We start from the raw sequence: 17,044 nt of genomic DNA, 5'->3' as shown, positions 1-17,044 counted from the left end.
ATGTGAGTCACACAATAATCCTAAGAGTTTTATAACTCTTATGTCATTGTATAGCTCAATGTATTGTGGCCAAATGTTGCTATATATTGTGTAATTTATGTTACACAATAGAAAAAAGTGGAATAAAATTTCAGCTACAACACATTATATACTGATGATTCTGCTACGACAGGTTTAGTCCTAGACAATGTCCAAATCATAGTTTTGCAGAGTCAGAGATCATCTCAGATGGAATTTCCTAGGAAATGTCTTCTTTGCCATTGTAAAAGTAGAAAATTAGCACCTACAATAAATGATGACCCCTTTGTGGCTGCATGAAAATATTCTCTTTGACCGTACAAAAGACCTAACTCTCAAACAAGAAGATTTGAATAAAAATTATTCTCAGCAAGCTAAATAAGATCATCAATGAAGTTTAAGTAAGTAGTGTGGTGAATTCCTGGAATATAATAGTTCACTAATATAAAATATCTAGATGTTTATATAAGGAGAGAAAATAGCAAATAGTCTCTTTGTGTTAATAAGCAATAATTTCTACTCTTACAAATAAAACTAATCAAGGAGGGTTTTATTATCTCACCTATAAGAAACAGAAAAGCTAAAATTGAAATTAAAGTCTTGTGAAGGAAGTTTACTATGAGGAGAAATCATAAAACATTATTAAAGTTTACTAGATTTTAGGATCACTATAAATCCTTCTATAAAGTGAATTTTTAAATGTTTAGCTGAATATTTTGCTTGGGGATCTTTAAAATTGTGATGGTGTACAGAGAGTTTAACAAGACAGTCCATGACCTTGCTTCATGTGACTCCAGTCTCTAAACCTGGGCCCTCTACACTTAGCGCCGACTTTCCTCTGCTGCACTCCTACCTTCATCCTGCTAAGAAATGTTATAAGCAGAATTAAGTGAATGAAATCTTCTAAAATCACTACTTACTATAATTCAAAATTATGCTTCTTTTAACTGTGATATGTCAAATGTTTATGGCATGATTGATACATTGCTTGTCATTATAAAGTGAAAAATGAGGTAAATATGTACAAATTAAGTCATAAAATGAAAGCAATCTTTGAAATAAATAAACAGCAGTACTCAAACTAACTAAAAGGGAGAACATTGAAACTTTTAATCGTAGACTATTACAATAAAATGTTTGAAGAAATAAATAAATAATAATGTGTTAAGGTATTGGTGTGTATAATTTTATATTTGTCCATATTTTTATGGATATTAGCTTTTGTTTTCATTAGGTATATTCTGATTATGGTTTCCTGTCCCTGAACTTCGTCCCCAAAACATACACATTCCTTTCTTTATATGATTAGAAAACAACAGACCTCTAGCAAATAATAAAAAAATAAAATATGAAAAATAAAAACAAACAAACTGGAATAGAATAAAACAAACAACCAGAAAAAAATGAGTAAAAGAAAAATATAAGAAGTACGTATCATACAAACACATATATTCTCACACACAGAAATTCAACAAAACACAAAATCAGAATCCAAAATATATTTAAAGATTTGTAAAGTTTCCAAAAAAAGAAATAGAAAAAGAAAAGGACAGACAAACCATTAAATTGCAAATAACCTCCCAAAATATCGTTGGGTTTGTTTTGTGTTTCCATTCACTGTTGGGCATGAGGTTAGGTATTAAGAGTGGCTTGTATGTCGAGTTCTGCATTGGAGAAAACTATTTTTTCTTTTTCCAGTGCCTATCTATTGGAGATACAATGTGGTTTGAGAGGACACAGAAAGACAATTATTACATATACTCACTTATAAATGGTTTTATAACATAAAGCAAAAAAGCCAGTCCACAAATCACAATCTCAGAACACCTAGACAACAATTCAAACCCTAAGAGAGACATACATAGAACAATTTTATTTTATATTTATAGTAAATATTTTAAAAGTTATATTATGAAAATATCAATGATATTTTGTTTTAGAAATCTAACAAAATTCATAAGAATAAAAAACCATTTTCTTTCTAAGGTTTTTTAGTTCTATATTATATATATAAATTCTTTGCTAGGTTATATACATCTCAAATCATCCAGCCTAAGCTGGAGTTACAGAGAGTTTTGAGCTCCTAACTTGGTTCAGATAATCAAACCAGAGTATTTATGAGGAAAAACCAGTGCTTTTAACTGTTCAGCTCACACTCCAGCCCACTTCTCAGGATATATAACTAATGCTATCAGAGACAATGCAAATGAATCTGTTAGTGTATTTATCAGAAGGAGCTTCCAATGATGTTGAGGTCTCTGCGATGTTTAGATCATAGTTTAGTTAGTATACCCTGAACTATGAACCTAGGCAGTCTAACATTAAATTTTAAAGAAATTTTAATATACAGCAATAATGAAAAAGTTATAATATGCTAAAACTAAAATTATGAGCAAAAGTTCCTTTATGGTAGACACTATTGATCAGATAATAAAGATCAATCTGGGTGAATTTATATAAAGATAAAAGCCTTAATATTAAGTAAATATTAAGTAAACAGCCATGCTGACTGAATCTACTTCACAGATGAACCACCATCAAAAACCACAAGGAGAAAATCTAACCAATCTTAAGGAATTTGTTCTTCTGGGATTCGCAGATGTTCCTCATCTCCAGTGGGCTCTGTTTGGACTGCTGGTTGTCATGTATTCCTTTATCCTACTGGGCAACGGCACCATTGTGCTAATCACAAGGCTGGACTCTGCTCTTCAAACACCCATGTATTTTTTCCTTGGCAACTTTTCCTTTTTAGGGATGTGCTATGTATCAATTACTCTCCCCAGAATGGTCTTCAACCTTGGGACCCAGAGAAGAGCCATCTCTTTCATTGCCTGTGCTACACAAATGTGCTGCACTCTTATCTTGGGGGCTGCAGAGTGCTTCCTGCTGGCTGTCATGGCCTATGACCGTTATGTGGCCATCTGCATACCTCTGCACTATCCTCTAGTCATGAACCAGAGAGTGTGTTCTCAACTGGTGATTGGCTCCTGGATCAGTGGAATTCCAGCACAGAGAGGGCAGACATCACAGATTTTTTTCTCTTTCGTTTTGTGGTTCCAACCAAATCAACCCCTTCTTCTGTGACTTGCCCCCAGTACTTCACCTGGCCTGTGGGGACATCTTTGTGAATGAGATGATGGTTTTCCTAGGTGCTCTGTTATTTGGTGTGGTTCCATTCATGTTAACAGTCTTTTCCTATAGTAAAATCATCTCTACAGTGCTGAAGTTGCCATCAGCCACCAGTCAGGCCAAAGCCTTCTCCACCTGTTCATCTCATCTTGCAGTTGTGATGCTATATTTGGATCAGGTATGATTACATATTTTAGTTCTAATACTAGTTATTCGAGTGGAACTGACAAAGTGCTTTCTCTTTTCTATACTGTTGTGATTCCCATGTTTAATCCCATTATATACAGTCTAAGAAACAAGGATGTCAAAATAGCATTGAGAAAATTCTTTTACAGACAATTTGCTAAAACATAATACGTGCTAATATGTATTACAGATTTGGCTTTTATGTGTCTGTTATTAAGTTTGCTGAGTTAGCTATCTTTAACTATGTATCTTGTCTGCTTCTGCACTAGTTATTAATACAAACTGAAATTTCTTTGTGATATTGAGAGACATTTATCTGTTTAAGCATATGCTAAGTTATGTGTATATTTGCAAACTTAAAGTACTTCATATTAAGTCAAGCAATGGTGGTGCATATGTTTAATCTCAGAATTCCTGAGGGAGAGGCAGGCAGATACCTGTGAGGGAATGACCAGCAGGGTCTACAGTCTGAGTTCTAGACATACTCCAAAGCTACATAGAGAAACCCTGTCTCATAAAAACAAATTACTTACTTACTTATCTAATCAAATTTTTAAAAACTTCATTTTAAAGTTATATTTATTGTGAACTATCTTTCTCAAAAGAATATCTAATATAATTAGCTTTATTGTTAATCATATTCTGAAATACTAACTATTGAAATTTATATATGCATTTAGTTACAATGATTTTTAAAATAACATAGTAAAATTAGTATCATTTTGGTTTCTAAATTTCTAGTATGAAATACTCTTCAGGCCAGTCTGGAATCTACAATTTCAAGTTGTCTTATGATCTATTATGAAGTGGTAGGTTATATATGTTCCTGTACACACACACACACACACACACACACACACACTCATACATATGCATACATGCCCACATGCGCACACACACATACAAACACACATACATACACACACACATCATTTTAGAAAAAGTTATATAAAGTGCTATGAAGAAGATATGTTCTTCTGTGTTTGGAGAGATGTTTGCCTTCTTATCCTTAGTTTTGCTTAGTTTATGATTTCATTTAACTCCAGAACGTCCCAGTTTAGGTTTTATCTAAGAGATCTGTATCTTGTCAAGAATGGAAAACTGAAGTCCCCAATCTTGTTGTGTGAAGGCCATTATGTGATTGTAGCTATAGCAGTGTTCCTTTTATGAACTTGGCTGACCTGGTGCTTGTTGCCTAGATATTTAGAGTTGTAATAACCCCTTGATGGATTTTTTTGATAATTACGGTTTTAATAAATGGAAATAGCAAATTCAAATTCACTGTAAATGAAGATATGAGTAATAAATTGCTTTCAAATATATTTATTTTAAAATCATAAAATATTTAAATTATTTTTTATCTTCGCTTTCTCTCAGCCATTTCTACATATGATTATTATTAAAATTTGCCACCTGTTTCTTTTACTGTTACACATTACACATGCCATATACATATAATATATATTATATATATGTGCACAACTTGTTCAGATAATATAAAGTTATTTGAATGATTTCCACATGGTACTGGATAAAAACATGTTTGCTCTTCTTGGAGGAGACTCTTTCTCATGCACTCGGTATTCATTAGTTTCCTCTAGGTTTTTTTCTATGTTTGAGGCCCAATGAAACTCTCCCCTTCTATGTTTCCTTGTCTATTGCTGTTGTCTTCTTTAGGCAGCAATTTTTCAAATACTCCATGGGTATAGATCCTCTGATAATTTTAGAAAACTTTCTGGTGATATTTTTATCTTTATGTTTAACAATTAAACCTTATTATTTAGTATTCTGTTCCTACAAAAAGATTCTTGCAACAGGATGAAATAAATTCAGATATGTGATGACCTAACAATGAGATTCAGGCATACAATATATTTTGTAACTTATACATTATCTAAAAGTGTTCTGTAAATCAGTGTAATCAGCCAGTTCTAAGCATGTTTATTTGTAGAGCCCTAAGATATATTGGAAACACAATGTGTTACTGCTTTTTGTCTATATAAAGACAGCAGAAATATGTTAATCACACAAATGACAAATGTTATGAAGTGTACTCCAGGCGATACAAAATCTAATAATGAATAAATCATCAATAATCTCAATGACACAACTAAAATGTAGTAGAATGAGTACCAGCAAGAGTATACTATCACTAAGAATGCAATATAATAAGGAAAACCATAAAATAATCCACTTCTTAGCTACATCGGACAGAGTGGAATAAAATAGAAAGTGAGATGTCCCTTTATTTTCAATGTTCTTATGCTAGAAAACGTTTGGGCAGAAGTAAGGACGGTTTCCACAAGAAAAAAGTTCAAATATTTATATGATGGAAAAAACTCCAGTGATGTCAGTTATCCACAGAGTACTGACTGACCAGCACCAGGGGGTTGCACCAACAGAAGAATTTGGCATTAGTCTCTGCTCCTGAAAGACTGAAAATTTATGAGTGGTTCTCATCAGGCTGATGTTCCCTTCAAAATGATGGGTGTCTTAAGCATACTCTCTGCAGCCCCAGGTGCTCAAGTGTCCTCCTTTGTCCTCCAAGACATCGCATGCACGCACTTGTACACAGAAATAAAGTAAAACTTTTTTTAAAAAATAAAGATTCTTGTCATCATTATGTAGTGGATTGAATATACATTTTAACAATAACTATTTGGTATTACATAATCTTTAAAAAAAAAAACAAGTAAAAACATGTTTAATTCTGGAGTAGGGCTGAACAGACAGGGGAGGCAAATTCCGTGGAGGTATCCACCCCTGCACTACCATCTCTAGAGGGAGGAAATTGGAGAGAGTGGAGGTACCCACCCCTGCAGTACCATCTGTAGAGGGAGGAAACCAGAAAGAGTGGAGGTACCCACCCCTGCAGCAGCATCTCTAGAGGGAGGAAACTGGAAAGAGTGGAGGTACCCACCCCTGCAGTACCATCTCTAGAGGGAGGAAACCGGAAAGAGTGGAGGTACCCACCCCTAAAGCAGCATCCCTAGAGGGAGGAAACCGGAAAGAGTGGAGGTACCCACCCCTGCAGTACCATCTCTAGAGGGAGGAAATTGGAAAGAGTGGAGGTACCCACACCTAAAGCAGCATCCCTAGAGGGAGGAAACCGGAAAGAGTACAAATACCCAGGCAGACACTTTGGAAGGTCAGCAAGACAGATCGGGGTAGAATTCTGTTATAGTTCACATGTGCTGTGTCCTCACAAAAGCCTGACCTATAGGTTTTGGTCTCCATTGGTGGAGACAACTGCCAAGAGGTGATCGGAGCACGAAGGTGCTAATTTCTTTTTTCTCTTTTTCTTTACATAAACATTTTAATGGTTATAGTTACAGTGGAATTATTCCCCAAAGCTGTAACCAAATATCAAATAGTGCAAGAGGCATGTTGAATGTTTGTGATTCTAAAGGACTTCTTTTTATTTTTCTATTCTAAAATATTATGCCTATATTAATATTATAAGATCTTATGTGTTGTTTTAGTATTCTTCTCCATTATATGTGTTTTCTGATAGGGCATCTGAAGACTCTACAGAAATCAATAATAGTACTTCACAATCTGCCTTAAGAGACCTTAGGAGGGAAGTATGTAGAATTCTGGCTTGGGACATATTAGCTCAGTTGCTGATTAATAAATTAAGAAAAAATGACACTTCCTATTCTCACCTTCACTGCTGTCATTATGAATCTACCTTTCCCTGGAAAAGTCTGAGTCACTTCCCCAGTTTACACACTAAAGGGAGAAAAGTGAGGTTTCCTTCCTTCCTATAGTTTTTGGACCAATAAAGTGAACATGATGAATAACAGTTCAGAACTGGGAGAAATGTTGAGGATTTCAGTGGTGGCCAATGATTAAGGACCTCTTGTGCATTTACTGTTATCTACAATACTGCATTATAAATCCAAAATTTTGTCACTATTTCTTAATATTATTATATAAAATGTGTGTATAGTAGAGTGTTTTTCTGTTTGCCACTAATCTAAGGAATGGGAGGCAGAAGCAGGCAGATCATCACAATGCTGAGGCCTTATGAATCTACATAGGGAGCACCAGTCAGTCCAAACTACAGACAGGGTTTAACCTCCCAAAGGATTAATACAATTAAATAAATGAAATAGTTATCAATTTCTGGGATTTCATTATTTATATTTCTCTTCTGAGAAGTGAAAAAATTCTATCAAGTGATCTATTAATTAATTTACTTACTAAGAAACAAAGCCTTTGGTAGAATTGCCATTTTTACTATGTTGATCCTCCCAATCCAAGAGCAAGGGAGATCCTTCCATTTTCTGGTGTCCTCATCGATTTCTTTCTTCAAAGACTTAAAGTTCTTGTCAAATAGATCTTTCACTTCCTTGGTTAGAGTTACCCCAAGATATTTTATGCTATTTGTGGCTATCGTGAAAGGTGATGCTTCTCTGATTTCCCTCTCTGCTTCCTTATCCTTTGTGTATAGGAAGGCAACTGATTTTTTGAAGTTGATCTTGTATCCTGCCACATTCCCAAAGGTGTTTATCAGCTGTAGGAGTTTTTTGGTAGAGTTTTTTGGGTCGCTTATATATACTATCATATCATCTGCAAATAACGAAAGCTTAACTTCTTCCTTTCCAATACGAATCCCCTTGATCCCCTTATGTTGTCTTATCACTATTGCTAGAACTTCAAGCACTATATTGAAGAGGTATGGAGAGAGTGGACATCCTTGTCGTGTTCCTGATTTTAGTGGGATGGCTTTGAGTTTTTCTCCGTTTAATTTAATGTTGGCTGTCGGCTTGCTGTAAATAGCTTTTATTATATTTAGGTATGATCCTTTTATCCCTAATCTCTCCAAGACCTTTATTATAAAGGGGTGTTGAATTTTGTCGAATGCTTTTTCAGCATCTAATGAAATGATCATATGGTTTTTTTCTTTCAGTTTATTTATATGGTGGATTACATTGATAGATTTGTGTATGTTGAACCAGCCCTGCATCTCTGGGATGAAGCCTACTTGATCATAATGGATAATTTTTCTAATGTGTTCTTGGATTCGGTTTGCCAGTATAGATCCATATCTATCACCATGCTCAAAACTCAAGTCCAAATGGATTAAAGACCTCAATATCAGTCCGAACACACTGAACCTGATAGAAGAGAAAGTGGGAAGTACTATACAACACATGGGCACAGGAGAACACTTCATATGCTCAACCCCAGCAGCACAGACATTAAGGGCATCATTGAATAAATGGGACCTCCTGAGACTGAGAAGCTTCTGTAAAGCAAAGGACACTATCACTAAGACAAAAAGGCAAGCAACTGACTGGGAGAAGATCTTCACCAACCCCGCAACAGACAAAGGTCTGATCTCCAAAATATATAGAGAACTCAAGAAAGTAGACCGTAAAGGGCTAATCAACCCAATTAAAAAATGGGGCACTGAGCTGAAAAGAGATCTCAACAGAAGAAGTTCGAATGGCCAAAAGACATTTAAGGTCATGCTCAACTTCCCTAGCGATCAGGGAAATGCAAATCAAGACAACTTTAAGATACCATCTTACACCTGTCAGAATGGCTAAAATAAAAAACACCAATGATAGCCTTTGCTGGAGAAGTTGTGGAGAAAGGGGTACACTCATCCATTGCTTGTGGGAATGCAAACTTGTGCAACCACTTTGGAAAACAGTGTGGCGGTTTCTCAGGAATTTCAGGATCCACCTACCCCTGGACCCAGCAATACCACTCTTGGGAATATACCCAAGAAATGCCCTATCATACAACAAAAGTATACGCTCAACTATGTTCATAGCAGCATTGTTTGTAATAGCCAGAACCTGGAAACAACCTAGATGCCCTTCAATGGAAAAATGGATGAAGAAAGTATGGAATATATACATATTAGAGTACTACTCAGCAGTAAAAAACAATGACTTCCTGAATTTTGCATGCAAATGGACGGAAATAGAAAACACTATCCTGAGTGAGGTGAGCCAGACCCAAAAAGAGGAACATGGGATGTACTCACTCATATTTGGTTTCTAGCCATGCACCGGACTGAAATCTCAAGGTCCAAATCAAGAGCAGGAGACAGAGCACGAGCAAGGAACTCAGGACCGCGAGGGGTGCACCCACACACTGAGACAATGGGGATGTTCTATCAGGAACTCACCAAGGCCAGCTGGCCTGGGTCTGAAAAAGCATGGGATAAAACTGGACTTGCTGAACATAATGGACAATGAGGACTACTGAGAACTCAAGAACAATGGCAATGGGTTTTTGATCCTACTGCACGTACTGGCTTTGTGGGAGCCTAGGCAGTTTGGATGCTCACCTTACTAGACCTGGATGGAGGTGAGTGGTCCTTGAACTTCCCACAGGGCAGGGAACCTGGATTACTCTTAGGGATGATGAGGGAGGAGGACTTGATGGGGGAGGGGGAGGGAAATGGGAGGTGGTGGCGGGGAGAAGGCAGAAATCTTTAATAAATAAATAAATAAATAAATAAATAAATAAATAAATAAGAAAAGATTTGGAAAGGAAAAAAAAAAGCCTTACCGTGAAGCCCTAGGTGGCTTCAACTCACAGTTCTCCTGCCTCAACTTTCCAACTGCTCACTTTGTAGTAATCTATTCCTGGTATTCATAATCACAAATAGAAAAACATAATATTTAAACTATAGAAAATAGTAGTTTACTCAAATAGTTCTTTTTCTTGTTTTGTTTTGCTTTGTTAGGCTTCTTGATTCACAGGGAAACATATTCCCACCAATTAAAAAGTGACTTGGGAAGGAATTTATTCCCAGAGCAGAGACTGTATCCTACATAAACAGCACACTGTGAAATATGTGTTAGAAATTGATTAAACTCTTTTTAAATAAATTCATACTGAAACTTAGAAAAACAAATTTATTTATCATTGCCTGTCTCATGCCTATGTATAAAGGTGAGATATGTTTTACATGGTTCTACTTTGGATACATGTCAAAGTAAATGTTTCTCTGTTGTTTTTTGTGTTGGCTTTAAGATGATATTACTATGTCTTTTGAAGGCAAATTATACAATCCTTTTAAATATGAAAGTTTATATAGCAGAAAATATTGCTAAAATCAATAAACACATTATCATCTTAAATACAATCTTTAGTGATTCTAGTAGTAGTTGATTTTTATTTAGCTACTTATAGAGTAATGATAGTCTGTGCTCCATGTAATTATCTATTTTACAAATATAAGAACTAGAATTCATATATTATAAAATCTAACTAACTATATAGATAAATGATCAAAATATTGAAGAAACAACACTGAATTGTATATATGACTTGAAGTTATAAAAAGAGCATGATTATTAAGAATTAACATCAGTGGGAAAAGTATCTAAAATTATTTGGGACATATTAGCATATTTTCTATTTTAGTTTATATATTTTGGCACTAAAATAATTTCTGAGTATGCTTATTCTATTCTACTTTTGGTTCCTATATTTGAGTTGATTTAATTTACCAGCTCAGTATGCTTCTGGATGCATTATTCATATTGAGATATTACATTATTTGATATTACAATATTAACATCTAAGAATTTCATGGTTTCACTGGCTATGCTATTTACTAAGCTTAAATATCTTCAGTCAATACAAAAATTACAGTATTTAGTAAGAAGGTCTAAAAGTTTTGTAAATTTTTTAATATTTCATGTGTGACTGCTAATATTTTATATTTTCCATTTTGAACTCCATTTGTTAGTAGAAGTTAATTGTTTGAAAATTTTCAAACAGGAAAAAAGGATGGCTGCTACATCCTTTAATGATGCTTTGTGGGACATGGTGCTTGTGTGTGCAGAAGCTGGCAATAAAGTACAGTGAAAAACTGATTTTCTAGCATGAATTAAACCAGAGATTCAACAAGCAATAATCAAAATAAGCTACAAAGTAAACTGTAAGTATGTCTGGATAGATATGTGAATTTCCAATCTCCCTCATTTAACCCTTGGATTAAAGTGGGAAATTTAATAAATGTGAAAAAATGATGTGTTTTTCATTTAAAATATTTATTTATATCAATTATTAGTTAGTTGGAAATTTCATATGTGAATACAACATACATTGATGATATTCTCTTACAAAAGTAACATTGATACTTCCCAATTAAAACAGAAATAGGATTTCTGTACAAGTAGAAAAGCAAAACATCTGCCAATGCTGTTTTATCAAGTATTTTTAAATATTATTAAAGTATTTCTATTCAGAAACAGACATTTTCATTGCAACGTTGTGAAATTCCACAAAACATATTGCAATATGGAAAGACTCTGTATGCTACACCTGCTTCCCACATCACACAATCAAACAAACACAATAAAACCAAAGCAAAGGGCACATTTTATGTTATCCATTTCCTATTTTGTGACAATGGCACATTTCATGGCGATATCTGTCAAGTAGATATTGCTCAAATCATACATAGTGATCTTCAAGAAAATGATCTGGCTGTAGGGTTTTGTCAGTGTCTACGTATATAGTACTAGATTGTGAAAATTAGATGAGGAAGCATGGCTAAATGCATTATGTAGTGTTTATGTGGTGTAATGAAGAAAAGACCTTTGTAAACAAATTTTATGACCATTAAATGACAGTTTAGCACTGCCAACTTTTACGAAAAGTTTTTGTACATTTTGAGTTTCAGTTATAACAAGTTTATATTTTCTTTTTCTTTTTTACTTATTCCTATTCTTGTAAAAAATTCTTTAGGAAGTCCAAGTTAGGCTCAAACCTTCCCAATTTTCATCTATATTTGAGACTGAAATTTGGACACCAGAAGTATTTAACGCTGCGAAAACACAACTTGAAGTCAAATTCCTTTAGCAGTAACTTTGCTGATTTATCTTTTCATGTATATATTACTGAACCTGAAATTTTTTGACACATGGAGGCAAATAAGACAATCAAATTTTTCTGACAGAGTGGATGATGGTTGTAAATCCCACATAACACCTGTGGTCACATACAGTAAGAGAAAAGGTGCCTACTACTGAGTACGGTTAAATGTATGCACGAGTTGATAGAGGATTTGTATGTGGAAGACAAGGATAGAATGAGTACCATTTGTAAGCATTTTGGATTTTCAAGGGGTCTAAAATACTTCAAAAAGTTTGGAAATGTTGGGACAGTTTATAATGAAATATTGAAAAACAAGAGATACAAGGCAAAAAAGTTTAAAAAGAGCTATTGTCCTAAAGGCAAATAAGATACAAAATGAAATGAACGGCAGCATTCTCAAGCACAAAACCCACAGAAGCTTGTAATGAAAGAGTGGAATAAGCAGACTAGTTATATACAGACATGCGGGGTGGGTAGGAAGCAAACTCTGTGTTGCTACACTAGATTTATTCAGAATAGAGAATACCCCCTTCGGTACATTTCCCTCACCATGTGTGCTAATGGGGAAAGTGTGGGACAGCTTCTGAACGTTGAGCATACTGAGAGAGAATGTCTTAATATTTTGTATTTTTTCCACTTCCTAGTTTAAGTAGAGAAACTTTAAAAGCAGTATAAAAATTATGAGGTTGAGTTTCACATTCTATAAACTAAAAACAAAAACTGCATTAAATATTTTAAATTACATATAATATTTGGTGCACAATTAATTACTAAGTGTATTAAATAGCCTGAAACCAAAACAATTTAACCAAAACGGAAATGATGCTGAAATAATATATATTATCCCTTAAACTTTTTATACCTTTTTGAAAACTTACTTATGTATTTTTTTAAATTAATCACAAGCTAACAATCATGAAAAAATATTGGGTAGACAGAAAATATCAATTATAGGATAAATAATATAAATTCAAATTTTGCATTTCAAATATTGAAAAGTAAAATAGCAAGCATATTTATTCCAGATGTCCAAAATTGCAAACAGTACAAATTAACAAAAAATCCTGATTATTTTACTGCTGCTCCTGAATGGCAAGTGATACATTTTCCCATTATTTGAAAAAATATATAAGATGTACATGTTTATTTTTTATTCCTTTAGAAACATTAGGAAGTTTTAAATTGTTGTACTTGTAACTTAGATGCAATATAAGAAAACCAAATACAGTAACGTGACTTCTGCTTTGAACTGAATCATCTCTAAGCATGGATCTCACAGAGAGCAGGAAAGAGAACAATGCTTCCACAGTCACCCAATTCGTCCTTCTGGGATTCTCAGACCTACCAAACCTCCAGGGGTTTCTGTTTGGTATGTTCTCCATAACGTACTTAATTATCCTAATTGGAAATGGCTTCATAATTGTGATCACCATAATTGATCCTGCACTGCACAAGCCCATGTATTTTTTCCTGGCAAACTTTTCTTCTCTGGAAATTTGTTATGTGTCAGTCACTCTTCCTAGGGTTCTGTACAACATCGGTACTCAGAATAGAAACATATCCAAGCTGGCCTGTGCCACACAAACATGCTTCTTCCTAATGCTGGGAGCCACTGAATGTTTCCTTCTGGCTGTGATGTCTTATGACCGCTATGTGGCTATCTGCAACCCTCTGCAGTATCCCCTGGTTATGAACTCAATCAAGTGCATTCAGCTAGCAGCAGGCTCCTGGCTCGGCGGCATCCCAGTCCAGATAGGACAAACCTGTCAGATATTCTCTCTTCATTTTTGCAGTTCTAACCAAATCAACCACTTCTTCTGTGACTTACCTCCCATTCTCAAGCTAGCCTGTGGAAACACATTTATCAATGAGTTGTTTGTTTACCTAGTGGCTATCCTCTTTGCTGCTTTTCCTTTTATGTTGATTCTTGCTTCTTATAGCAAAATCATTGCCACCATTCTGATGTTACCAACAGCCACAGGACAAACAAAAGCCTTCTCCACATGTTCTTCCCATTTGCTTGTGATATTTTTGTTTTTTGGATCAACCGCTGTTACTTACTCAAAGACAAAGTCCACACATTCTCCAGAAACTGACAAACTCTTCTCTCTGTTCTATACCATTGTGACTCCCATGTTCAATCCTTTGATATACAGCCTCAAGAACAAGGATGTGATTGCTGCACTGAGAAAATTGTTAATTAGAAAAAAAGGCAAACTTTTGTGTACCAATTTCTAAAGTAGTTTATTTATCTTCCTGTCATATAGAGATCATCTGATCCTCAGTGCCACAGACTACTTCTTCGTCTATGAGTACCGGCATCAAAGAACTGAGGTGCTGATTGAAACATTCTGTGCCCTATTCGTAATTTTATTGAAAATAAACCTTTTAGCTCTTTTATCTATCACATAATAATGTAGCACACTAACTTCCCCCCTAAAAATTCCCTGATGATTTAATTCCTTTCTTAACTATCTTTCTCAATTAAGCAGCTCTCTCTCTCTCTCTCTCTCTCTCTCTCTCTCTCTCTCTCTCTCTCTCTCTCTCTGTGTGTGTGTGTGTGTATGTGTTTGTGTGAAAACCTTTATCTAATTTCCTGTGGGGCAAAAGAATTCCATCCCTGGAACCTGATAGGGTTCGGCAAGTACTAGTTTTAAGGGTATTATTGACTAGGAACATTTGTAACGGGTAGGGCAACGAGGAACAATGTAGAACTAAGAACAATGTAAAACAAAAGAGATCAAGGAAACCCTGTCTCGAAAAACCAAAAAAAAAAAAAAAAAAAAAAAAAAAAAAAAGAGATCAAGGGAGAATTGATAGAAATTAGAAAGCAGCAAAAGAATAAACATGAACAGATGATTCCTGTTATGAATAGATTTCTTAAATCTTAGATTTTTACCCTCAGATTTTTAGCCCCCCTTTAGCTATTCGTGATGTCTTTAATTGAACCCTGTAATGGAATCTTAGAGGGGAAAACTTTTAAGCCTCTCTAAATGATTTCTTTGTCATTTTTCTCCCTATCTAATCACACACTTGTGTGACATCCTATGTGATACTTCATTTTGTGTGAACAATTTTGTGAATGAATTGATCTTTCTTTGTTTCGTGTTATTGTCTTTCTTCTCTTTCTTTTAATATTATTTCACTAGAGTAAAAATTATGTTGGTTTGTTCAAATTGCCATCAACTATATGTTAGGCCAATGTCTTTTTTCTGACATATTCTGAAGTTATTGTGTTAGTTATTAAGTTCTTTTTCTGTAAACTTTGGAATTCCCATAATTATCTCCAAGTAACAAGCATGTCATAATGACACTGAAGAAATTATTATGTAAAGAATTAACTCGAACTCATCCTAACATATTGGCAGACAGAGCTTTGTGTTTTCTTGTATTAGGATTTAAAAAATTCTGTTTAATTTTATGACTTCTGTTTCTTATAAAGAAATTATTATCAATTGTAATTATTTCCAAGAAAAAATTCATTTGTATACGTTGAGATAAAGTTTTCTATGATCTATCAAATAAGTGGCTCTTCCAATTGTACACATACATTTTTGTGTAATATTCTCTTTCAAAAGTACATATTTTTATAAAATAAAGGCATTTAATTTGGCTTATTGTTCCATTTAGTTAGAATCCTTAGTTACAGAGGACTGAGAGCCCTATTTTCATACCACAGGCAGCAGAAGTAATGCATACTGGGAATGGCTTGACTCTTCTAGTAGATGTTCTGTTATATCATCACAACTCATGTTGTTTTCTTTTTCAAAATAAATTTAAGTTAGTGGTGAGTGTATTTATTACTTTTAATTGTATAGATTTATTGGTTTGTATTTTAAACTAGCTCTAATCTAGAGTTATGTAGCTAGTAGAAGAGTTGGTTGAAGTTGGTTCTGTAAGTTTGGACTCTGTTCATGTCTGTAGGATATTTCCTTAATTTCTTGTTGATGTAGGATGTCCTAACCTGCTCTGGACAATATTATTCTCAGCCTGGTGGACATGAGATTTTTAGCAGTATAGCTTTATGAGCGAGACAAGAGGAAATATTCTTTTTAGAAGAACCTCACCAGCTTACTCCTTAAATGTTTGAGCAGACTCTCTTGATTGATAGGATGTTAGATGAACATCACCTAAATAAAACATTTTCTTCCATGATTTGCTTTAGATTATGGTCCCTATCATATCAACAGAAAGCTGATGAATACAGTAGATAATAGATATAAGATAAAAGATATGCACAAAAATTTGAACTAGCACATGTATCTAGTTCTGTTTAAAAATGACTGTCTAGCCGGGCCGTGGTGGCGCACGCCTTTAATCCCAGCACTTAGGAGGCAGAGGCAGGCGGATCTCTGTTAGTTCGAGACCAGCCTGGTCTACAAGAGCTAGTTCCAGGACAGGCTCCAAAACCACAGAGAAACCCTGTCTCGAAAAACCAAAAAAAAATAAAAAAATAAATAAATAAATAAAAATGACTGTCCAAATAGTGTGGTTCATAAATAAAAGCCTAAGGTTTTCTTATTTGTTTGATATTTTTTCAGTGTTGAGACTCTGTTTGATGTTTCAGTGCTGAGACTCTTACCAAGATCCTCAGACATACCAAGAAAATTTTGTGCTACTTAGAGGCATTGATAAAACCTTAAAGATCTCATTTTGGGGTTTGTAGTTTCATTAGAGATGACTATATGTATTAAGTATGATTCAGGTTTGTTTATAGGTAAATAATTCTGTATGTTACATCATTATATTCAATAAAATAAATGTTATTAATCTGAAATAATAAAAATGAAGAAATAGTCTAGGAATATTAGCAATTAGTTGTTAATGAATATTGACAAGTTGTTTATAAAATATT

At 34.4% G+C, this 17,044-nt stretch overlaps 1 protein-coding gene and 1 pseudogene across 1 annotated transcript; both read left to right on the top strand.

Annotated features, from left to right (window-relative positions):
* The first annotated feature begins 2,544 nt into the window (after nucleotides 1–2,544).
* Nucleotides 2,545–3,501, top strand: LOC130862820 (olfactory receptor 10AG1-like; annotated as a pseudogene).
* A 9,954-nt stretch (nucleotides 3,502–13,455) lies between these two features.
* Nucleotides 13,456–14,427, top strand: LOC130862811 (olfactory receptor 10AG1-like). Its single transcript, XM_057752631.1, has one exon. The coding sequence runs from the start codon at nucleotides 13,456–13,458 to the stop codon at nucleotides 14,425–14,427; it is 972 nt and encodes a 323-aa protein (XP_057608614.1).
* Nucleotides 14,428–17,044: the final 2,617 nt, after the last annotated feature.

The sequence above is a fragment of the Chionomys nivalis genome, chromosome 2, assembly GCF_950005125.1.
Source record: "Chionomys nivalis chromosome 2, mChiNiv1.1, whole genome shotgun sequence".
Lineage (NCBI taxonomy): Eukaryota > Metazoa > Chordata > Mammalia > Rodentia > Cricetidae > Chionomys > Chionomys nivalis.
The sequence above is the reverse complement of the archived record's forward strand: the minus strand, read 5'-3'. Positions and strand labels throughout refer to the sequence as shown.

What these genes read in the sequence shown, in the direction of transcription:
- LOC130862811 (XM_057752631.1), top strand. Translation starts at nt 13,456, where the DNA reads ATGGATCTCACAGAGAGCAGGAAAGAGAACAATGCTTCCACAGTCACC.